Genomic DNA, 24,810 nt, shown 5'->3' with positions numbered 1-24,810 from the left:
CGAAGTCTGAGGCCCTCGATGTCTCCCTCCCTAAATCCATATAGGATTCCATCCAGTCCAACTTTCCCTTTGCCTGGCCCTCACAGGGTATCAAATACTTAGGAATTCCTATTCATAGAGACCTCTCCCATCTATGTTATCTTAATTTTGGGCCCTTTATTGAACAATTCCATACAGACCACGGTTGGCAAGTTAGAACTGTAAGATTCACTACGTGAACCACTGGTGTTTTGTGGAAAAGCACATGTACACCGCGTTCCAAATTATTATGCAAAAAGTGTTTAGGAGTGATAAGGGAAGAATTTGTTTGTTTGTCAGTTAAACTCATTGATGGTGATGTGTGTCAGGGCTCTTTATATCACTGTAAGCAATTGCAGACACCTGTGCTAATTAGTTTGGCAGGTGTGTCCAATGAAAGGCAAGACTACTTAAGAAGGCTCTCTCACATTATTAAGCAGCCTACATTTTCTGCCAAAATGGGAAAGAAAAAGGATGTGTCGGCTGCTGAGAAGCAACAAATTGTGGAGTGTTTAGGTCAAGGCATGACTACAATCAACATTGTGCGATGATCAGGATGAAGTGTCTTGGCAATCAAAAAGTATGTAGCTGATTCACAGTACACACGTGTGCGTGCTGATAAGGGCAAATTGAGGACTCTTTCCTACAGGCAATTACGTCAGGTTGAAAGTGCAGCGGCAAAAAAGCCTTGTCATAGCAGCAGACAAGTTTTTGAAGCTGCTTGTGCCTCCAACGTCCCCCGAACAACAAGATGCAGGGTCCTTCAGAGGTTTGCAGCTGTGCATACGCCATCCTGTCGACCTCCTCTATCCACTTCACACAAGCAGAAACGGCTCCAGTGGGCCAAACATTACATGAAGACTGATTTCAAAACTGTTTTGTTCACGGATGAGTGCCGTGCAGCGCTCGATGGTCCAGATGAATGGAGTGGAGGATGGCTGGTTGATGGACACCCCACGCAAACACGGCTACAGCGCCAACAAGGAGGAGGTGGAGTAATGTTTTGGGCTGGAATCATGGGGAGAGAGATTGTCGGCCCCTTTAGGATCCCTGAAGGCGCTAAAGATGAACTCCATAATGTATGTGGATTTTCTCAAACAGCACTTCCTGCCATGGTTCAAGAAGAAGAACCGTGTATTTCACAGCAAGATCATTTTTCTGCATGATAATGCACCATCTCATGCTGCACATAAAACATCTGCATCTCTGGCTGATATGGGCATAAAAGGGGACAAACTTATGGTGTGACCCCCATGCTCCCCTGACCTCTACCCCATTCAGAACCTTTGGAGCATCATTAAAAGGAGTGTCTATGATGGCGGGAGGCAGTTCACATCTAAGCAACAGCTCTGAGAGGGTATTCTGTCCTCATGCAAAACAATTGAAGCAGAAACCATCCAAAACCTGACAAATTCAATGGACGAGAGAGTTCAGAAGCTCCTTTCGAACAAGGGGTCCTATGTGAAAATGTAACATCACCTAGAATAAAGTTTTGAGTTGAAAACTGTTTGATTTCAGTTTCTAACAACCTGCTAATGCTTATAATTTCAAAAATGACCATTTTTTTGGTCTTTATTAAAATGAAAAGGTTGATCGAAAAGTTTGGGGGATCTAAGAGTGTGGCAACCCAGTAGTCATGATTACTTCGAATTCTGACAATATGAGGGTCATGCTGCAGGTAGTGCAGCAAGAAGGCACTTATGTGTCTTGCGCATCTCGGAGCCCCAAAATTATTTTCCGGGCTAGATGCAGCTAAAAATTATTTTTAATTTTAAATCTGGTGAAGCTTATTATAGATGGCCTAATAGGATCAGTGCTGTACACTGCTACAAAGCCCAAATTATTTTCCAGTCAAGATACAGATAAACATGATTAGTAATTTGAAAGCTTAAAACGGTTGGTAGGGTGATTTTAACCAATCATCAAGCTTTTACTCTCCCCAGGATGACACAGGGGTAGAAAAGTCGTTTCGGATCCATGATTTGTTCTTCTTTATGAACGTGAGTCTGTCTACATTATCAGTGGAGAGCCGCGTGCGCTTATCTGTCAGCACACCACCAGCAGCGCTGAACACACGTTCAGACAGAACGCTGGCTGCGGGGCATGACAAGATCTCCAAGGCGTAAGTGGCTAGCTCCGGCCATTTATCCAGATTGGAAGCCCAAAAAGAGCAAGGGTCCAGTGACACAGTCGTGGCTTCAATGTTTACTTGGAGATACTCCTGTACCATCGTCTCTAGGCGTTGACTATGTGTCAGACTTCTTGTCTCCTGTGGCCTTGCAAAGGATGGGCTAAAAAAGTGGTGAAATGATTCCGCAAAATTGATGTTACCAGCAGATACTGTGGTTCTGTTACGGTTTGAGTGCTGAACACTTGACGGTCCCACGGTTGGCAAGTTGGAACTGTGAGATTCACTACGTGCACCACTGGTATTTTGTGGAAAAGCACATGTAAGATTCTGCAACAGTCTCTGCTGATACTCCTGCATGCGTGCATCCCTTTCTATGGCAGGAATAATTTCTGCAAATTTACTTTTGTACCGGGGATCTAACAGTGTGGCAACCCAGTAGTCAGGATTATTTCTAATTCTCACAATTCGAGGGTCATGTTGCAGGTAGTGCAGCAAGAAGGCACTCATGTGTGTTGCGCATCCAGGAGCACCAAGTCCCTGTTGTGTTGGTGGCGAGGTAACAATCATGCTTCCTTCCTCTGTCCTCTCCCCCCAACCTCGCACAACAGAAATGTGATCAAGGTCTCCCTCATCTGATGAGTCTTCCATCAGTTCGTCCTCCACTTCTTCCTGGGCTCCTGCACCTTCCTCACTAGTTTGGCTGCTACCATGCGCCCTGGTAAAATCATCTCCCCCACCCTCACATGCCTGCCGCCCTGGTGCTGCCGACCGTCTGGACCTTGCAGATGTTAGCCCTTCCGCATACAACTCCTCCTCCTCTACTTCCTCCACCTCCTCTGCTGACCTCATCTCTTGGCTGACTGTGGGTTGACAGTAAGTGGGATCTCCGACCTCATCATCATCATCCTGTGCGTTATCACACCCGTCGTCCTCAGAGCCAACCTGTTCCTGCCCTGACAAAAAACTAAAGTTGTCGCTCCAATCAGGTATTTGAGTCTTATCATCGTCTTCCTCATTGTCTCCACCAACAGGAGTTACAGTTTGGGAATGAGGGTCTACATTATGGTCAGAACCTTCTGCGTCTGGTCCTGGATCCGACTCATAAAGATTCTGGGCATCAGTGCAGATCATTTCCTCGTCTGGATTCACAGAAGCGCTGGAGTCGACCTCTGATTCCCAGGCTATAGTATGAGTAAACAGCTCTGCAGACTCAACCATCTGTTCTACCTCATACTCAGACGGGCAGCTGGAGATTTGGGAGCTGTGAGGAAGCAAGTGCGATTTGGGTGACACCTTTGAGGACTGGAGTATTTGTGATGTTGAAGTTGATGTGGAGGAGAGCCCACTTAAAGGAGCACTTGATATCCGTTGAAGCACCTGCTGTTTTTGTGCCTCATCTGGAATTTGTAGCGATTGGCGTGGCCGTAAGAAAGGGATCTTATCACATTGTCCGCTAAAAGAAGTAGACATTTTAGTTTGGCTGGAAGATGGTCTTTCTTCTGCACCTACCCCACGGACACAACCTTTTTTCCCCTTCCCAACACGCCTATTCCCCTTTCCACCAGCAGCAGGCCTTTTTCCACTCATTTTGGTGGTTAACTAATTCACAACTCTGGAGTTGTTTGCACAAAAAAACAATGGATGGTAACCGAGCAGAGCTGAGTGGCCAAACTGTGGTATTAGGCCAAAACTATTGGCTGGGTTAGATGCAGAAAAAAATTATTTTTAATTTGCAACCTGATGGAGGTCAGTATAGATGGACTAATAGACCAAGTCCCACACACCGCTAGAAGCCCAAATATTTTTTCAGAGCTAGATGCAGAAAATTTTTTTATTCAATTTGCAACCTGATGGAGGTCAGTATAGATGGACTAATAGACCAAGTCCCACACACTGCTAGAAGCCCAAATATTTTTTCAGAGCTAGATGCAGAAAAAAATTATTTTTAATTTGCAACCTGATGGAGGTCAGTATAGATGGACTAATAGACCAAGTCCCACACACTGCTAGAAGCCCAAATATTTTTTCAGAGCTAGATGCAGAAAAAAATTATTTTTAATTTGCAACCTGATGGAGGTCAGTATAGATGGACTAATAGACCAAGTCCCACACACCGCTAGAAGCCCAAATATTTTTTCAGAGCTAGATGCAGAAAAAAATTATTTTCAATTTGCAACCTGCTGGACGTCAGTATAGAAGGACTAATAGAACAAGTCCCACACACTGCTAGAAGACCAAATATTTTTTCAGAGCTAAATGAAGAAAAAAATTATTTTTAATTTGCAACCTGATGGAGGTCAGTATAGATGGACTAATAGACCCAGTCCCACACACTGCTAGAAGCCCAAATATTTTTTCAGAGCTAGATGCAGAAAAAAATTATTTTTAATTTGCAACCTGATGGAGGTCAGTATAGATGGACTAATAGACCAAGTCCCACACACCGCTAGAAGCCCAAATATTTTTTCAGAGCTAGATGCAGAAAATTTTTTTATTCAATTTGCAACCTGATGGAGGTCAGTATAGATGGACTAATAGACCAAGTCCCACACACTGCTAGAAGCCCAAATATTTTTTCAGAGCTAGATGCAGAAAAAAATTATTTTTAATTTGCAACCTGATGGAGGTCAGTATAGATGGACTAATAGACCAAGTCCCACACACTGCTAGAAGCCCAAATATTTTTTCAGAGCTAGATGCAGAAAAAAATTATTTTTAATTTGCAACCTGATGGAGGTCAGTATAGATGGACTAATAGACCATGTCCCACACACCGCTAGAAGCCCAAATATTTTTTCAGAGCTAGATGCAGAAAAAAATTATATTCAATTTGCAACCTGCTGGAGGTCAGTATAGAAGGACTAATAGAACAAGTCCCACACACTGCTAGAAGCCCAAATATTTTTTCAGAGCTAAATGAAGAAAAAAATTATTTTTAATTTGCAACCTGATGGAGGTCAGTATAGATGGACTAATAGACCAAGTCCCACACACTGCTAGAAGCCCAAATATTTTTTCAGAGCTAGATGCAGAAAAAAATGATATTCAGTTTGCAACCTGATATAGGTCAGTATAGATGGACTAATAGAGTGATGCTATGCCCAAAAGATTTTACTTCACTAGGTGCAGTAAAAAAATTGGTATTCTATACACAGGTGGTATATCTTGCAACACAGATAGGCTACTCCACTGACTAACACACTCTGCAATAGGCCAAAAAGGATTAGCTTTGCTAGATTCAGCCAAATGCTGTGAAAAAAACTTGCACAGCACTGGCACAGACCTGCCTGGCAAAAACTGATAGGAACTGATGTAACCTAGTCCTGAAAAGGACTCCAATTACAATTAGTCTTTACTCCCACAATCTATCTATTTAAGAGCACAGACCTGCCTGATAAAAGTCGTAGGAAATGCTGTAACCTAGTCCTTAAAAGGACTGCAATCACAACTATTCCCTACTCCCAAGCTATCTGTATATTTGTGCGAAAATTGGCTTGAAATTAACAAGGTGTAGCGCACACAGCAACAGCGGTGCCGTCTAACACGCAGCTGCAGCAGTGAGAAAATGGTGGCGACGGGGAAAATGGCTTGGTCTTATAGGCAAGGACATGTGACATACACTGCCAATCACACATGCCCTTGCTTGTGTGAAAAAAAGCACTTCGCTCCGTGTGTGCGCTGCTGATAGGCTGACAGATTGCACCTCCCCACTGCAAATGCGGGAAAGAGAAAAAAAAATGGAGATCTTCATTGTTCCTGCAGAGATCCATCCCCTGCCCCTCCCCCCGCCCCGCTGTACACTCAAACTGCGTATTAACATTAATTTTCATCATTACTGAGAAAAAATCCAGTTATGATTTTGGTGCACGAACAGTTATCGAACATAACCTCGAACAGCCGAATTTTTCTCAAATTGTTCGTGTTCGCCGACCGGCTCGAACACCGCCCAAAACAGCTCGAATTTGAGATTGGCGAACAGTTCGAGTAGAACAACGCTCATCTCTAGTACTGACACAGCCATTTTACCTCATGCGCCGTTCTGGGGTTTGGTGAGATTTGGATTTGCTTCTTGGGCCTCCTCCATGTTACGGTTACCAGTCACCCCGCACTGGCAACCTCCTGTCTTAACCCGAACGACTGTGACCATTGGCTTTCCTTGGCATAATGTCCTTCCTCACCACATCTTAGACAATGGACACACACCGTACTCTGATTTGATGAACGGCACGCTTCACAAGCCGGATATCTTCTGTTTTGGAACCCACTCCCGGGTCTGAGGGAAACCGGTTCTGGCCTGGAATTAATCAACTTTTTCACCTCAATCAACTCTGCTCGCAGTTCTCCTATTACTTCCTCCCGTTCAGCGCTGGCAGTCCTCTCTTTGTTGATGATTTAAAGTTCCATTTTGGAGGTGGCACTGCAGGGTCTCTATGAGGATCTTCGCACTGGCCACCGGGGGTCTCCAACTTCAGCTGACTCATTTTGATGATTTTCGGAGCAGAGCCTTTCTTTAATTTCTGTTCACTCTCTGACTTCAAACTAGCGGCCTCCTTCATTTTTTCAATCAAGTCTTTGTCCAGGATTTTCTAGGTACTGTTTCATCAGCAACTTGATGTCTTTGCTGATTATCCCGGATCCCAATGATCTCAAGAACTTCTCCTAGACTAGTCGAGCATCAAACTTCTCCTCCGCTTCTACATCACTGGATAAAAACAACAGTCTCTCCTTCAGTTCAATTGCTTTGAACAAGAAATTTTGGGGTGATTCATTATTTTTCTGTGAGAGGTTAATGAGTCGGTGGAACAGTTCAGAAGTACTCTCTTCTGTATAGTGCCCTTTTAAAATGATCTTTAGCTGTTGCAAAGTCAATTGACTCTTCATTTCTAGCATACTACGGAGGTTCAGTCCTGGGCTGATCGCTTTCACCACCCCCTCAATGATGTTATCTGGCTGGTAGCCTTTCTGTAAACCTGCATCTATCTGGTGCAACAAGTTCATATAAGACAGTTTCTCTTTCTGTTCACACTCTCCAATCTGTCCCAGGATCTTGAATTCTTTCCTTATGGTGATTTGTGGTGTTAGATTGGACTGTCTTCCTGATTTATCTAACCCGAGCAGTTTAACGGTTCTGTCTGAGTCTGTCACCCGTTTAGAGGTGTTGGTCAATTCCAGCAGGGCTGTTGTTAGAGCTTTGGGTTGTTCTTTCAATTCCTGTAGTTCTATCTGCGGACGGAGATTGCTGTTTTTTTTTTGTTTTTTTTAATTGGTGCCGCCCCTCCATCCTCCCAGTTTCAACCCGGTTAGAAACTGTGTTAGATGGAGGAACGTCCCCATGACTTCTTCAGCTTCTTTCTCCCCCAGCTCATCCATTTTTGCATTAATGGCAGCTAACAGTTGCCTGCGGTTGTGTGCTTTAGAAATCTGTTCTTCTGATTCTGACATCTTTATATGTTCTGCTACTGTTCTCAATTCTTCACAGGGTAACTGAAGAAGCAGCTCACTAATTCTGTCCATTTGTATTTCCACATCCATTGCTGCTAATGAGTTTTCTTTAGGGCTGGTCCCCTTTAACTGGTGTAGCAGAGTTGAGTTGAGATGCCGTGCTGCTGTGTCTTTCCAGACACTTTTCCTCCTCTCCCTCTTCACGCTAATTCCCACTCAGGACTCCCTGTATGGGCCACCAATGTTACACGCACGCTGCTAGGTTCAGACAGGTTTCATCAGTTCATTGAAATCCTGGGGGAACCATTACCCAGGGCGACCATAGGCTGAAGCTTCTCTCAGGCACACGATTGATTCAATTGCTGACCAGACACATCTGACAAGAGTCTTTTTCAACAGTATAACAGTGGAATTGAATCTGAAGCACTGCCAGTGCAATTCAGTGATATTACAGCAACAATCTTCATTACAGTACAGTCTAATAAAGCAGGCCCAGTAACATCAGTCTCTTAAGTAGCATAATTCAGCACATATTAGATTACTTAGCAGCACACTTCTATGCATACACAACCACAGGCTTTTCCTTCACAAGGACTCAATAGTACACAGCATTCTTTATCCTGCATGGAGATGGAGGGGGGGAGGGTTTGATGAGGGAGATGATCCTTATGACACGATTTCTCCCAGTCCTTATCTTTCTGCCCGATCAATACTCCACACTGTTAACTCAGGGAGTCTTTCTGACCTGTGTTTAGTTTCCCTCCTGACTTACCCCGGCAAAGAAAAATTACACCGTAGTGGAGAAGAGTGCTTTGCTATTAAATGGGCCTTGGAGTCCCTATGCTATTAGTTGCTCTGGCGACAGTTTCGCTTTGTTACGGACCATTCACCCTTGGTCTGAATGAGAAATGCCGAGAGGAATTCTCAAGTCACCAGATGGTTCCTGTCATTACAAAATTTTAATTTCTCGGTGGAACATCGAGCGGGTAAGTTGCAGGGAAATGCAGATGCCCTGTCACTGGCACCCTGTATGGTGACAAGTGTTCAACCCCACAAGTCTGAACAGAGGGGGGGGGTGGGATATGTGAGGCAGTGAGGGGAATTATATGCATGGGGCGATATGTATCCCCCAGAATGCGCATTTGGCTTCACAGAGATTTGAAAAAAAAATGTTTTTTTTAAAACAATAGAATTACCACAAGAAACATCTGACTAATTAAGCTCTATTGAATTTTTTTCCAGTTACTCAGACCTCAGGTATATGGCTGCACAAATAGCTTCTGGAATGAAATACCTTTCATCTCTTAATTTTGTGCATCGAGATCTTGCAACACGGAACTGCCTGGTTGGTAGGAATTTCACAATCAAAATAGCTGACTTTGGCATGAGTCGAAATCTGTACAGTGGAGATTACTACAGAATTCAGGGTCGGGCTGTGCTTCCTATTAGATGGATGTCTTGGGAAAGTATTCTAATGGTAAGTTAAACCTTTTTCTAGTTTTAAACTTTAAAGAATAACTGTCGTTTTAATTTTAATTTAAAAAATCAATGATACTCATGAAAATAAGCAACTTTGTAATATATCTTATCAGAGAAATCTGCTTCTCTGCCTGAATTTAATTCTATGTAGATATTAGGGAGAGGAGGAGAATCTCTGTCTCTAGCTCTATATGTCTACATCAGGGGTGGGGAATCTTTTTTCTGCCAAGGTCCATAGGGATATTTATACCATCCTTTGGGACCCGTACAAATTGTGCGCTAACTCAGCCCACAAAGAATGTCCTGATGCTGGCACTGTTGTCAGGACATAATCTTTCATTGCACATGTCTGTGTTCACAGAGCAAGAAGAAATTAATGGGCCAGTGGCCATCAAAATACAGCTGCCAGCACAAGTACTTTGGTCCTCAGTAATCTGCACGGAGGCCGAATAAAAGGTTATCAAGGACCGTAAACAGCCCACGGGAATGAGGCTCCCCACCCCTGGTCTACATAGAATTGTATCCATAGCCACTGTCATCTCCTATCTCAGTGATGAGAAAGTCTGTCTTCACTGAATACAGATTTACATAAAATTGAGAATTTTGATCATGAATAATGGCGCTGTTTTTTTTTTTTCAATCCTTGAGAATCTATTTGAAAATTGTTCGAATTCACTGGGACCAGAAAATTTCAGGGAATTCAACGCAAAGTCAATCCATAACTAATCAATCCGCTCATCACTATGGTTAAGCAAAGATTTAGCTCAGTGTGAGTTTTTTGCAATCTCGGCATTAGGACATGTTCATATGTTCCGTATTTGGTCAGTATTTTAAATCATTATTTGTAAACCAAGAATATGTGAATTTGGCCTCAATTTAAGAAGGAGTCTGCTCTGTGGGTAGTTTTAATAAATCCCACAGACAGTCTTCCTTTTCTGAGATTAAAGATTGCTGGGTTTTCTTTTTATGTGAGTCAATTGTTAAATACACCACTGATAGTGGCCTCCCAGGAGATAGTTGAAGAGGCTGCTCTTGTAAATATGTAGAAAGTGCAGAATATACAGTTCTGGCAAAAATTAATAGACTACTGAACAGTTTTCTATTGGAAAGCATGGAAAGACTGGTGGAAAGCATGCCAAGACGAATGAAAGCTGTGATTTAAAATCATGGTTAGTCCACCAAATATTGCCAAATATTGATTTCACAGTTAAAACATGAGTATTTTGAGGTCTGAAAGCGCGGTTTCTTTATTAGTATTTTGACTCTTTATCATTTTCTGCAAATAAATATAACATTTTTAGCTCTGAATTTCGGATACATGTTGTCAGTACAGGGTGGGCCATTTATATGGATACACCTAAATAAAATGGGAATGGTTGGTGATATCAACTTCCTGTTTGTGGCACATTAGTATATGGGTGGGGGAAAACTTTTCCAGATGGGAGGTGACCATGGTGGCCATTTTTTGAAGTCGGCCATTTTGGATCCAACTTTATTTTTTTCAAAGGGAAAAGGGTCATGTGATGCATCAAACTTATTGAGAATTTCATAAGAAAACAATGGTGTGCTTGGTTTTAACGTGACTTTATTCTTTCATGAGTTATTTACAAGTTTATGACCACTTATAAAATGTGTTCAAAGTGCTGCCCATTGTGTTGGATTGTCAATGCAACCCTCTTCCCTCACTCTTGACACACTGATAGCAACACCGCAGAAGAAATGCTAGCACAGGCTTCCAGTATCCGTTGTTTTAGATGCTGCACATCTTGTATCTTCACAGCATAGACAATTGCCTTCAGATGACCCCAAAGATAAAAGTCTAAGGGGGTCAGATCGGGAGACCTTGGTGGCCATTCAACTAGCCCACGATGACCAATCCACTTTCCAGGAAAATGTTCATGTAGGAATGCTCGGACCTGACACCCATAATGTGGTGGTGCACCATCTTGTTGGAAAAGATCCAGTGGCATTGAGGTTTCCTTTGATGAAGAATGGCCCCACTATCTGTATACCCCATATACCACACCATACCATCAATTTTTGTGTTCCAACAGTCTTGGAGGGATCTATCCACTGTGGGTTGGTGTCAGACCAACAGCAGTGGTTTTGTTTGTTAACTTCACCTTTCACAAAAAAGTTTGCCTCATCATTGAACATAATGTTCTGTGTAAACTGAGGGTCCTGTTCCAATTTTTGTTTTGCCCATTCTGCAAATTCAGTGCGCCAATGTGGGTCATCCTCGTTGAGATGCTGCAGCAGCTGGATTTTGTAAAGGTGCCTTTTGTGAGTAGCTAATATCCGCTTTAAGGCAGCGGTGTTCACACCATGCAGTAACTGAGGCAGTGACCCAAGCAAGTCCAACATAAACTGCTTTTATTCAGCAACTCACTGGCAAACAAAGTCCTCCGGTTCACAGCCGGGTTAACATAAATCCATAAACAACGGTTGCCGTGGGAAACGGCCGTGCCGGGCTGCTCAGAGTTCCCAACACTGATCAACACTAATCCTTAATGCAGGGTTTTTAAAGGACCTGTGGCAAGAACCACTGGAAAACCCGGGTTGGAGGGAGGAGGCCGCCCCACTGCCTACCTGTAGCCTCCTCAAAGAAATAAATGCCCTGCCGGGTTTTACTTTATCTGCCTTAGCCAGATAGCCAGACCAGGTCAATGCTCATCTTCATTCCTGCATTGCAGCCGCAGCTGTGTCTGTGACTGCAATGCACTCCAATGGGTTTAATAGGTCTCTGTACACATTCTGGGGGGATATATGACGTCCCTCGTATACGATCCCAGTCACTGCCTCACATATCCCCCCCCCTCTGTTCAAACTTGTGGGGTTGAACATTTGACACCATACAGGGTGCCCGGGACAGGGCATCTGTGTTTGCCTGCGACTTCCCAGCGCGATGTTCTACAGAGAAACTGAAATTTTGCAGTGACAGAAACCACCAGGTGACAAGCGCATTCCTCTCCTTGGCATTCTTCATCCATACCAAGGGTGAGTGGTCCATCACCAAGCGGAACTGACGCCCGAGCAAATAATAATGTAGCGATTCTAAGGCCCACTTAATAGCCAAACACTCCTTCTCTACCACTCTATAGTTTTTCTCCGCCGGGGTAAGCTTCCTACTCAAGTAGGTGACCGGGTGCTCTTCACCATTCACTTTTTGTGACAATACCGCCCCTAGGCCTACCTCCGAGGCATTGGTCTGTACAATGAAGGTTTCCTTGAAGTTGGGGCTGATGAGGACTGGCTGTCCACACAAGGCCAACTTCATGGACTGAAATGCTTCTTCTGCCTGCGGGTTCAACCGAACCATTACCTATTATTATTTATTTATTTATTTTCCTTTCAAGAGATTGGTCAGGGCTGCCGTTTTCCCAGCAAAATTAGGTATAAACCGGCGGTAATACCCAAGGATGCCCAGGAACGCCCTCACCTGTTTTGTACTTGTTGGTTTAGACCAGTTTTTAATGACCTCAAGTTTATTGATTTGGGGCTTAATAACTCCTCGGCCAATCACATACCCCAAATATCGGGCTTCCTCTAGCCCTATTGCACATTTTTTGGGGTTTGCCGTTAACCCCGTGGCTCTGAGAGAATCCACCACCGCTTGTACCTGGGATAGGTGCGTATGCCAGTCGGTGCTAAAGATGATGATATCATCTAGATACGCTGACGTGTACTCCTGATGGGGCTTGAGCACTATGTTCATCAGCCTCTGGAATGTCGCTGGGGCCCCATGTAACCCAAAAGGTAAGACCACATAGTGATATAGACCCTCCGGAGTTATGAAGGCGGTCTTTTCCTTTGCCGATTTCGTGAGAGGTACCTGCCAGTAACCCTTGGTGAGATCGAGTGTGGTAAAGTACTGGGCCTGCCCAGTCTCTCACTCAGCTCATCCACCATGGGCATTGGATAACGGTCATTTAATTTCTGGAAATCGTTACAGAAGCGTAGCGATCCGTCTGGTTTCGGGGTCAATACGATGGGGCTAGCCCACTCACTCCGTGATTCCTCGATGACGCCTAACTGGAGCATTTGTTTTACCTCAGCCTTGATGGCTTGCATCCAGGCTTTGGGTACCCGTTACAGTCTCATTCGTACCCTTACCCCAGGTTCGGTCACAATGTCATGTTGGAGAACCGTAGTCCTACCCGGTAGCTCTGAGAACACTTCGGTATTCTGCTGCACCAGCGAGCGAGCCTCCCGTCGCTGCTGTTTAGTGAGAGCATCACTTATCCTGACATCTCCCACGGATGCATCCCTGGCTGAAGGTAGAAAACTCTCTGGCGGCATGCCTGAAGTGACGTCTGTAACTAAATACTCTCGATCTTTCCAAGGTTTTAGCAGGTTTACATGATAAAACTGCTCAGGTTTCCTCCTTCCGGGCTGATACACCCAGTAATTTACCTCCCGTATCTTTTCTCGAACTTTATATGGCCTTAGCCACTTGGCCATGAGCTTACTCTCGGCTGTGGGTACAAGTATTAACACCCGATCCCTCTTGTTAAAAGACCTGACCGTGGCTCTTTTATTATATGTGCGCCTCTGTACTGCCTGGGCATCTAACATGTTGTTTCACGATGGGCATGACCGCCGCGATCCGGTCCTGCATACTAGTCACATGTTCAATTATACTCCTATGTGGAGTCGGCTCTTGTTCCCACGTCTCTTTGGCTACGTTCAACAGACCCCTAGGGTGTCTGCCGTACAATAACTCAAAGGGAGTGAACCCTGTGAAGGCCTGGGATACCTCACGGACGGCGAACATCAAATAGGGTAGCGACATGTCCCAATCCCTTTCGTCCTTAGAAACCACCTTTTTTAACATGGACTTGAGGGTTTTATTGAGCCATTCTACTAGCCCGTCGGTTTGAGGGTGGTACGCCGAGGTGCGCAATTTGTTTTATTTTTAGCAGTTTGCACAGTTCCCTCATCACCTTGGACATCATAAAAGGGGTCCTTTGATCCGTCAGGATCTCCTTAGGTAGCCCAAGGCAACAGAACATGGCAAACAGCTCCCGTGCAATCAGTTTCGCCAAGGTGTGGCGTAGCGGTATAGCCTCTGGGTACCGGGTGACATAGTCGACGACCACCAGTATATGTTGGTGGCCACGAGCAGATTTTACAATGGGCCCTACCAAGTTCATTGCAATCCGTTCACAAGGTACTTCTATCACTGGCAGAGGTACCAATGGGCTACGGAAACTTGTGGTGGGTGTGGTCAGCTGACATTCGTGGCAGGATTCGCAGTACTTTTGGACCTCCACGTAAATCCCCGTCCAAAAGAACAGCTGCAAGATACGCTCTTGTGTCTTTTTAACCCTTAAGTGTCCACCCAGCAGGTGTGTGTGTGTGTGTGTGCCATCTCCAGAACCGCCCGACGGTACGACTGAGGTACCACTAACTGTTCCACGACCTTGTCCCTGATTTTGTCTACCCTGTAGAGCAACTCACCGTTGACCAACATGCGTGGAAGCACAGTATCTGCACCGGGCTGTTGGGCTACACCATTTACCTCTAACACCCTTTCCTGTGCCAGAGTCATGGTGGGATCCTGTATCTGAGCTGTCCCAAACGTCCCCCGGGACACTTCCAGCTCGGGGATCGATGGGGCCTCCTCGACCTCTCCTGCCAGCACCTCTAGGGTAAACCTATCAGGGTCACACTCTGTCCCTAGGTTGGACACCCCTACGGCAGGTACCCCTGACTTGGATTCTTTGCGTACAACGCCCGTAATAAATTTTACCGGGGTAAAGAGTGTTTTTTGCTTTTCCACAGAGTCCAGAATTGGGGCAAGTCTCTTCCCAACACAGTCCCATAGAGAAGAGTTTTTAACACCCACACCTCATATTTCGTGTCCCCATATGGTGTGGACAAAACTACCTCCGCGGTTGGGTATTCTATGAGGTCCCCATGGATACACACAACCCCGACTGTCCATCCACTGGGGTTGTCTCCTGCCACCAGCGACCCATGTACCAAAGTCACTAGGCTCCCCGAGTCTAAGAGGGCCTCCTTTGGGTACCCATTAACCAGTACCTGGCACAGTTAGGGTTCACTGTCTGGGGGGGTCGGCACTCGCAGTGCAGATGGTTTGAGTGTACAGTGAGACCCAGCAGTTATACCCACAGTCCATGGGCTCCGTAGTCAGGGGGCAGTTAGCAACCACATGTCCCGGCCCCTGACACCGCCAGCACCTAATGGTGGAAGCACTGTTAGATCTTGTAACCGTTTGGGAGGGAACCGGTCTCCTGACACTCTCACTCCGGGGTACCCCTTCAGCACGGTTACGGTGTTGACTGTCCTCAGCAGAGGTATTCAACCCCTTTCCCAGTTCCTGGGTTGGCAGGGTTTGGCGTGACAGCCGCGAGGGGGCAGAGTCCCATATAAAATCCTGAGTGGCCACGTACCACTCGATCAGGCTGACCACCTGGTCAAGGGTGCCGGGGTCCCCTTGCCCCACGCAACGTTGGAGAGCGGCCGGCAGAGTCCTCACCAGCCGGTCGACCTCCACCCTCTCCACCATCTGGCTGGAGTCAATGTCGAGTCTCCACAAAAGCCCATGAAAATACGCGCTGAGACCTTACGTATGTATTGACCCCCAGTCGGGCAAGGATCTCACCTTTGAGCCTCTGGTAGTCCTGGGCGTCCTCCTGACTGAGGTCGAAGTAGGCCTTCTGGGCATCGCCGACCAAAAACGGAGCCACCACTTCTGCCCACTGGCTGGCGGGTAGGTTTTCCCGCTCTGCTGTGCATTCATAGATGGTAAGGAAGGCTTCCACGTCGTCCTCCGGTCCCATCTTCCTCAACGCTGAGCGAACCTTGTACCGGGCCTCTCGATGGTCCAGAGCTGGTGCCATCGGCATCTCTTGCAGAGCTGTGAGCTGCTGCATAATCAGCTCCTGCTGCTGCCGCTGCGTGAGGATCAATTGTCTTAACAGCTCCTCCATTTTGTCCACGGGCTTGGACTGAAAGGTGGCAGACCGGATTGTGGTCATGCAGCTGCTGGTGGGGTTTGCCTCAGTCACAATGCCCTTATTCTCCACCAAGCTGTAAGGCGGCGGTGTTCACACCGTGCAGTAACTGAGACAGTGACCCAAGCAAGTCCAACATAAACAGCTTTTATTCAGCAACTCACTGGTAAACAAAGTCCTCTGGTTCGCAGCCGTGTTAACATAAGTCCATAAACAACGGTTGCCGTGGGAAATGGCTGCGCCGGGCCGCTCAGAGCCTGATAGGTGCAGAGCCTTCCCAGGCATGGGTTCAGCTACACACAGGCCCGCCGAGCTTTCCTGCTATGCTCCTAGCAGGTCCTAACACTGAACAACACTAATCTTTAATACAGGGTTTTTAAAAGACCTGTGGCAAGAGCCACTGGAAAACCCGGGTTGGAGGAAGGAGGCCGCCCCTCTGCCTTCTTGTAGCCTCCTCCAAGAAATGAAGGCCCTGCCTGGTTTTACTAATCGACCTTAGCCAGATAGCCTGACCAGGTCAATGCTCACCTTCATTCCTGCATTGCAGCCGCAGCTGTGTCTGTGACTGCAATGCATTCCAATGGATTTAACAGGTCTCTGTACACATTCTGGGGGATATATAATGTCCCTCGTATCTGATCCCAGTCACTTCCTCACACCACCGAAGGGATGTTCGACTGATGCCACTCTCCAGTGACATGCGGCGAGTGCTATGCTGTGGGCTCTTGCTGAATGAAGCTAGGACAGCCACTGATGTTTCTTCATTAGTGACAGTTTTCTTGCATCCACATTTTTGCAAATCCAATACTGAACCTGTTTCACGAAATTTGGCAAGCAGTTTGCTAACTGTAGCATGGTAGATGGGTGGTCTCGTACGGTTTCTTGCATTGAGATCTGCTGCAATGACCCAGGTACTGCATTCACCAGACATCAAGACAATTTCTATTTGCTCCTCATGTGTTAACCTCTGCGACATGTCAATGGCTTTAACCCCCTTACCCCCGAGGGTGGTTTGCATGTTAATGACAAAGAAAAAGTGGAAAAAAAACACTTTTTCATTTTTACGAATCAATTTGTGAAGCACCTGGGGGTTCCAAGTGCTCACTATGCATCTAGATAGGTTCCTTGGGTGGTCTAGTTTCCAAAATGGGGTCACTTGTGGGGGAGCTCCAATGTTTAGGCACACAGGGGCTCTCCAAACGCAACATGGTGTCCGCTAACAATTTGAGCCAATTTTCCATTCAATTTGTTAGCGGACACCATGTCGCGTTTGGAGAGCCTCTGATGTGCCTAAACAGTAGAGCTCCCCCACCCCATTTTGGAAACTATACCCCTCAAGGATTTTATTAAGGGGTATAGTGAACATTTTGAACCCAGAGGTACGACACAGAATTTGATAACATTAGGTCATCATATTGAATAAGTTGTCATTACTCTTGAGCGCAAGTACTCGCTACTTGAGTCTGCATCGGGCACTCAGGTATGCACCGTGTATCACAGGTACTCAAGTGAAATGCTCGAATCCCCGCCCGCCTGTTTCACGGTTATTAGACACCCCAAAAAAAACATGCGGGGATCGCTCGTGCATGGCAGACAATCCCCGCGAGGTTTTTTTGCCCGCGAAGCATATGGGGCGGAGACTCGAGCACCCGCGATGCTCAGTGCATACCCGAGCACCCGATGCAAACTCAAGTAGCGAGCACTTGCGTTCAACACTAGTTGCCATATCGTCATCTTTTTTATATATTTTTTTTTTTTACTTTTGAAAAAAAAAAAAAACCCAACCCTAACATTAGCACAACCCCAACCCCAGCACTAGCGTTTATTTTTTACGCCGTTCCTCGTGCGGTATAAGTGATGAGATTACTTTAATTTTCGGGTCGGTGCGAATACAGCGATACCAGAATAATATCGGGTTTTTATTATTGACAGCTGTCACACACTAAAAGACACATATTTTGTAAAATCTAGTTTTTGCATCACCATATTTTGGCCATCAGAGTCATGTGATGGCTTGTTTTTTGCGGGAGGAGTTGACGTTTTTATTGGTTCCATTTTCAGTCATGTGACATTTTTTGATCGCTTTCTATTCCAGCTTTTGGGAGGCAGAATAAACAAAACCAACAATTCAGGAATTGTGCTTTTTTTAACATTTTTTTATTCTGCTCCGGGTGTGGTAAAATTGATAAGGTAGCTTTATTCTTCGGGTCAGTATGTTTACAGCGGTACCACATTCATATCGTTTTTTATGTTTTGGCGCTTTTACACAATAAAAGCTATTTTATAGAAAAAATATTTTTTTTGCATTGCTTTATTCTGAGAGCTGGAACTTTTTGATTTTTCAGATGATCGAGCTGTATGGCAGCTTGTTTTTTGCGGGATGATATGACGTTTTCAGCGATACCATTTTTATTTATATTCATCTTTTTGATCGCATGTTATTACATTTTTTGTTTGGCGGTATTATGATAAAGCATTGTTTTTGGTTTTTTTTTGTTTGTTTTTTACCGTGTTCACTGAAGGGGTTAACTATAGTGTTGAGCCACCCCCGTAGTGTTCGACTTCGGTTCGGTTCGTTGAACACCCGTGTGTTCGCCGAACTGTTCGTCGAACTGTTCGTCGAACACCTTCGAACACCGTTAAAACCAATGGCAGGCAAACAAAAACACATAGAAACACATAGAAAACACCTTCAAAGGTGTCCAAAAGCTGACAAACTGCTCAGAAGACACAACTAACACATGGAAAAGTGACAAGTACATATAGTCATGCGAAAAGAAAAGAGGTGGAGGAGTAAAAGGAGGGGGAGACACAGATATAGGCATGTCATGCCCTTCTAAAATCCAAAAAGTGAGAAGCCGAGACGGCCAGTCCGCTCCTGCCCGTGCCACCTCCGTGTCGCCGGGTTTGTGCCAGAGCCGCGGTGAACCCTGACGGCCAGCCCCCCTCTCCCAATACTGGTGCCTGTCCGCTGGTGGGTCGAGAGAGCCCCCCTGTGGTGGAGGCAGCTCTAAGCTTTTTAATTTAAATTGTCCCTCTAATTTGAATGAATACACTTTAAATCCATTTACAAGGATCTATTGGAGGGCAAGTCTCATGCCAGCAGCCGCGTAATTCCAGCTCCAGTAGCGTCCACTAAAGCTGCTGCAGTTAAAAAGCTTTTATAAGGATCGAGCTCTGCTGTCCACCGCAAGGCATCCTAGTGCCAGTCCCAGCCCCTATGCCTTGGGGTGCCTCCTGATGCTCTTCACTAAGTATCCCGTGGTCCCGAAGCATTTCCTTTGAAAAAATTAAGTGTCCAAACTACAGGTGGTGTAGCTTGCTTAACAGCCGGGATAATCCGCTGACTAGCAGACACTGCTACTAGGCACAAAGTATTTCCTGGGCTAGATGCAGTTAAAAATTTGTAAGTAGATACTCTCGTTGGATGCTGAGAAAGCATTCCATAGAGTCTCCTGGCACGCCATATATGATTCTCTTAAAAAGCTTGGGGTAGGGGTCTAGGGGACCCTTTTATAGCCAAAATCACGGCCCTGTATCACAATACGTCACCTAGGCTGAAGATAAATGGAACTGTAGCACCGAGGGCTCGGTTGCTACAGACGTATTGCACCTCACCCAGAGGTGTGATATCTCACTCTCAGATAAGGATGGAGTGTGGATCAGGACCCGACACCTGCATGCATTACACCACATTGCCGTGGGGCAGGGCGACCAATATGCCCCTGAGATGGGCACGACAGTCCCTGTCCCTGGCTGGAGTGGGGGGAGGGAACACTGAGGAAGGGGAACCCTGCAGTGCAGGAGCAGGGAGGAAGCAGTTCCTGGGTGCATTGAGAAGGGAGTATAAAAGGTGGGCACCATCTTAGTTCAGTGCAGAGAAGTCTGAGCAGAAGTGGCAGGGAGCAGGGGCTCTGCATGAGCTCTGCTCCGGAGGCGGGCCTAGTAACAGAGGCCCAGGCCTGCAAGAGGGAGAAGGAAGGAAGAGGAGCGGAGAAGGCTCCAGGAACGAGGAATGAAGGGATCCCAGGGGTGCGGACGGGCGAGTCGCCACCGCACGCCCGAATCCACCTGCGTGGAGGGGTCAGGCCAAAGGGGGAGACCGGTCCCCGAACTAGTGGAGGCAGGAAACGACCCTCAGCTAGAAACCGGAGGCTCTGACATTTTATGTGGCGCAGCCCCTTGCTCCACCCGCTAGGAAGGCACCACATAGGGTCAGGGAAACTGGCGCCAAGTTTACCAAGAGGAGGCCCGAGGCAGCCGGACAGAAGTGTTGGTAAGAAAGGCCAGACAAAGAACACACAAAGGGGGTCCTGTGAAGCGCTCCAAAGTTATCTGGGAGTTGTCTGAGCCCCTCACCTGGTGAGCACAGTACGACATGGGCAGCCGTTACCTGCAGACGTGGTCTGGATAATAAGAACTGTGAGTAAAGGCCCTGAACTGCATCACTGACTCCGTGTCGTTACTGCTGCTGCCCTGCACCATCACCCCCATCCTCCGCATACACTGCCCTGAGGCTATGCTCCTCCCGTGGGGAGTTATGCTACGCTCTGCTGCACCCACAACACCAGCCTTAGCGGTCTGCCCTGTAGCGGCGGTTCACTCTGACCGCAATCCACGGGTGGCGTAGTCGGACATTTAAACATCAAAACCACATAAATAGTTCCGCCACTGGATTGACCGCCCTGAGCCACGGAACCGGATCGCCGCCACGAAGACTACAACCACCAGCATCCACCAAAAAGGGTCCGGCTCCGGGTGTCCCAAGGCCCAGGGGGTGCGTCAGAACATTTTCATCACCTTTCACAATCACCAATGGGACAAGGCAGGGATGTCCTCTGTCCCCTCTCTTATACATCCTAGTGACGGAGCACCTGCTCTCATCAATTCGCCATAACCCCAATATTAGGTGGATTGAGGTGGGAGGCACCGAGTACAAGTGCTCTCTATTTGCTGATGATGTCCTAGTATATATCACTCAATCACATATATCCATCCCTGCTGTTATGGCTGAAATAGATCACTTTGTTACATGGTAAAATTTTAAAATCAATGCAGCGAAGTCTGAGGCCCTCGATGTCTCCCTCCCTAAATCCATATAGGATTCCATCCAGTCCAACTTTCCCTTTGCCTGGCCCTCACAGGGTATCAAATACTTAGGAATTCCTATTCATAGAGACCTCTCCCATCTATGTTATCTTAATTTTGGGCCCTTTATTGAACAATTCCATACAGACCACGGTTGGCAAGTTAGAACTGTAAGATTCACTACGTGAACCACTGGTGTTTTGTGGAAAAGCACATGTACACCGCGTTCCAAATTATTATGCAAAAAGTGTTTAGGAGTGATAAGGGAAGAATTTGTTTGTTTGTCAGTTAAACTCATTGATGGTGATGTGTGTCAGGGCTCTTTATATCACTGTAAGCAATTGCAGACACCTGTGCTAATTAGTTTGGCAGGTGTGTCCAATGAAAGGCAAGACTACTTAAGAAGGCTCTCTCACATTATTAAGCAGCCTACATTTTCTGCCAAAATGGGAAAGAAAAAGGATGTGTCGGCTGCTGAGAAGCAACAAATTGTGGAGTGTTTAGGTCAAGGCATGACTACAATCAACATTGTGCAATGATCAGGATGAAGTGTCTTGGCAATCAAGAAGTATGTAGCTGATTCACAGTACACACGTGTGCGTGCTGATAAGGGCAAATTGAGGACTCTTTCCTACAGGCAATTACGTCAGGTTGAAACAGCAGCGGCAAAAAAGCCTTGTCATAGCAGCAGACAAGTTTTTGAAGCTGCTTGTGCCTCCAACGTCCCCCGAACAACAAGATGCAGGGTCCTTCAGAGGTTTGCAGCTGTGCATATGCCATCCTGTCGACCTCCTCTATCCACTTCACACAAGCAGAAATGGCTCCAGTGGGCCAAACATTACATGAAGACTGATTTCAAAACTGTTTTGTTCACGGATGAGTGCCGTGCAGCGCTCGATGGTCCAGATGAATGGAGTGGAGGATGGCTGGTTGATGGACACCCCACGCAAACACGGCTACAGCGCCAACAAGGAGGAGGTGGAGTAATGTTTTGGGCTGGAATCATGGGGAGAGAGATTGTCGGCCCCTTTAGGATCCCTGAAGGCGCTAAAGATGAACTCCATAATGTATGTGGATTTTCTCAAACAGCACTTCCTGCCATGGTTCAAGAAGAAGAACCGTGTATTTCACAGCAAGATCATTTTTCTGCATGATAATGCACCATCTCATGCTGCACATAAAACAACTGCATCTCTGGCTGATATGGGCATAAAAGGGGACAAACTTATGGTGTGACCCCCATGCTCCCCTGACCTCTACCCCATTCAGAACCTTTGGAGCATCATTAAAAGGAGTGTCTATGATGGCGGGAGGCAGTTCACATCTAAGCAACAGCTCTGGGAGGGTATTCTGTCCTCATGCAAAACAATTGAAGCAGAAACCATCCAAAACCTGACAAATTCAATGGACGAGAGAGTTCAGAAGCTCCTTTCGAACAAGGGGTCCTATGTGAAAATGTAACATCACCTAGAATAAAGTTTTGAGTTGAAAACTGTTTGATTTCAGTTTCTAACAACCTGCTAATGCTTATAATTTCAAAAATGACCATTTTTTTGGTCTTTATTAAAATGAAAAGGTTGATCGAAAAGTTTGGGGGATCTAAGAGTGTGGCAACCCAGTAGTCATGATTACTTCGAATTCTGACAATATGAGGGTCATGCTGCAGGTAGTGCAGCAAGAAGGCACTTATGTGTCTTGCGCATCTCGGAGCCCCAAAATTATTTTCCGGGCTAGATGCAGCTAAAAATTATTTTTAATTTTAAATCTGGTGAAGCTTATTATAGATGGCCTAATAGGATCAGTGCTGCACACTGCTACAAAGCCCAAATTATTTTCCAGTCAAGATACAGATAAACATGATTAGTAATTTGAAAGCTTAAAACGGTTGGTAGGGTGATTTTAACCAATCATCAAGCTTTTACTCTCCCCAGGATGACACAGGGGTAGAAAAGTCGTTTCGGATCCATGATTTGTTCATCTTTATGAACGTGAGTCTGTCTACATTATCAGTGGAGAGCCGCGTGCGCTTATCTGTCAGCACACCACCAGCAGCGCTGAACACACGTTCAGACAGAACGCTGGCTGCGGGGCATGACAAGATCTCCAAGGCGTAAGTGGCTAGCTCCGGCCATTTATCCAGATTGGAAGCCCAAAAAGAGCAAGGGTCCAGTGACACAGTCGTGGCTTCAATGTTTACTTGGAGATACTCCTGTACCATCGTCTCTAGGCGTTGACTATGTGTCAGACTTCTTGTCTCCTGTGGCCTTGCAAAGGATGGGCTAAAAAAGTGGTGAAATGATTCCGCAAAATTGATGTTACCAGCAGATACTGTGGTTCTGTTACGGTTTGAGTGCTGAACACTTGACGGTCCCACGGTTGGCAAGTTGGAACTGTGAGATTCACTACGTGCACCACTGGTATTTTGTGGAAAAGCACATGTAAGATTCTGCAACAGTCTCTGCTGATACTCCTGCATGCGTGCATCCCTTTCTATGGCAGGAATAATTTCTGCAAATTTACTTTTGTACCGGGGATCTAACAGTGTGGCAACCCAGTAGTCAGGATTATTTCTAATTCTCACAATTCGAGGGTCATGTTGCAGGTAGTGCAGCAAGAAGGCACTCATGTGTGTTGCGCATCCAGGAGCACCAAGTCCCTGTTGTGTTGGTGGCGAGGTAACAATCATGCTTCCTTCCTCTGTCCTCTCCCCCCAACCTCGCACAACAGAAATGTGATCAAGGTCTCCCTCATCTGATGAGTCTTCCATCAGTTCGTCCTCCACTTCTTCCTGGGCTCCTGCACCTTCCTCACTAGTTTGGCTGCTACCATGCGCCCTGGTAAAATCATCTCCCCCACCCTCACATGCCTGCCGCCCTGGTGCTGCCGACCGTCTGGACCTTGCAGATGTTAGCCCTTCCGCATACAACTCCTCCTCCTCTACTTCCTCCACCTCCTCTTGTGCCACCACCTGACTCCGAATTCTGTTTAACATGTGCTCCAGCATGTAAATCACTGGAATAGTCATGCTGATAATGGCATCGTCAGCACTAAACATCTTCGTCGCCATTTCAAAACTGTGCAGAAGGGTGCATAGGTCCCTGATCTGAGACCACTCCTCCAGCGTGATTTGCTCCACCTCTGAATCTCTTTGGCCCAGGCTATACGTCAGAACGTATTGCACCAGGGCTTTTCGGTGCTGCCACAGTCGCTGCAACATGTGCAGAGTTGAATTCCACCGGGTAGGCACATCGCATTTTAGCCGGTGAAGTGGCAGGCCCAACGACTTCTGTAGAGATGTAAGTCGCTGAGCTGCGGGATGCGAACGGCGGAAGTGAGCACACAGCGACCGTGCCCTCTGCAGAAGGCTATCTAGTCTGGGATAGTGGGCTAAAAATTGCTGGACAACCAGGTTCAACACGTGAGCCATACAAGGCACGTGTGTGACATTGCCCCGGCGAAGGGCCGCACCCAGGTTTGCAGCATTATCGCACACGGCCTTCCCTGGTTTCAGGTCCAGTGGAGACAACCATTCATGAAATTGGTTCTCCAGAGCTGACCACAACTCCTCAGCTGTGTGACTCACATTTCCCAGACATTTCAATGTAAAAACCGCCTGATGACGTTGAGCCCTACTGCCAGCATAGTAAGGAGGTCTGCAGGATCCCTTCTGCG

General features: G+C 46.4%; 1 protein-coding gene across 3 annotated transcripts in view; it reads left to right on the top strand.

Annotated features, from left to right (window-relative positions):
* Positions 1–24,810, top strand: part of DDR2 (discoidin domain receptor tyrosine kinase 2) — a 1,082,289-nt gene that overhangs the window by 938,276 nt on the left and 119,203 nt on the right. For all 3 annotated transcript variants that reach the window (XM_073643022.1, XM_073643023.1, XM_073643021.1), the window contains one exon: positions 8,834–9,068. In XM_073643022.1, the coding sequence (XP_073499123.1) occupies positions 8,834–9,068 (235 nt within the window). The remainder of the gene's footprint in view (positions 1–8,833; positions 9,069–24,810) is intronic.

The sequence above is a fragment of the Phyllobates terribilis genome, unplaced genomic scaffold (genome assembly GCF_046119375.1).
Source record: "Phyllobates terribilis strain yellow unplaced genomic scaffold, ASM4611937v1 Scaffold_8__6_contigs__length_399053987, whole genome shotgun sequence".
Lineage (NCBI taxonomy): Eukaryota > Metazoa > Chordata > Amphibia > Anura > Dendrobatidae > Phyllobates > Phyllobates terribilis.
The sequence above is the reverse complement of the archived record's forward strand: the minus strand, read 5'-3'. Positions and strand labels throughout refer to the sequence as shown.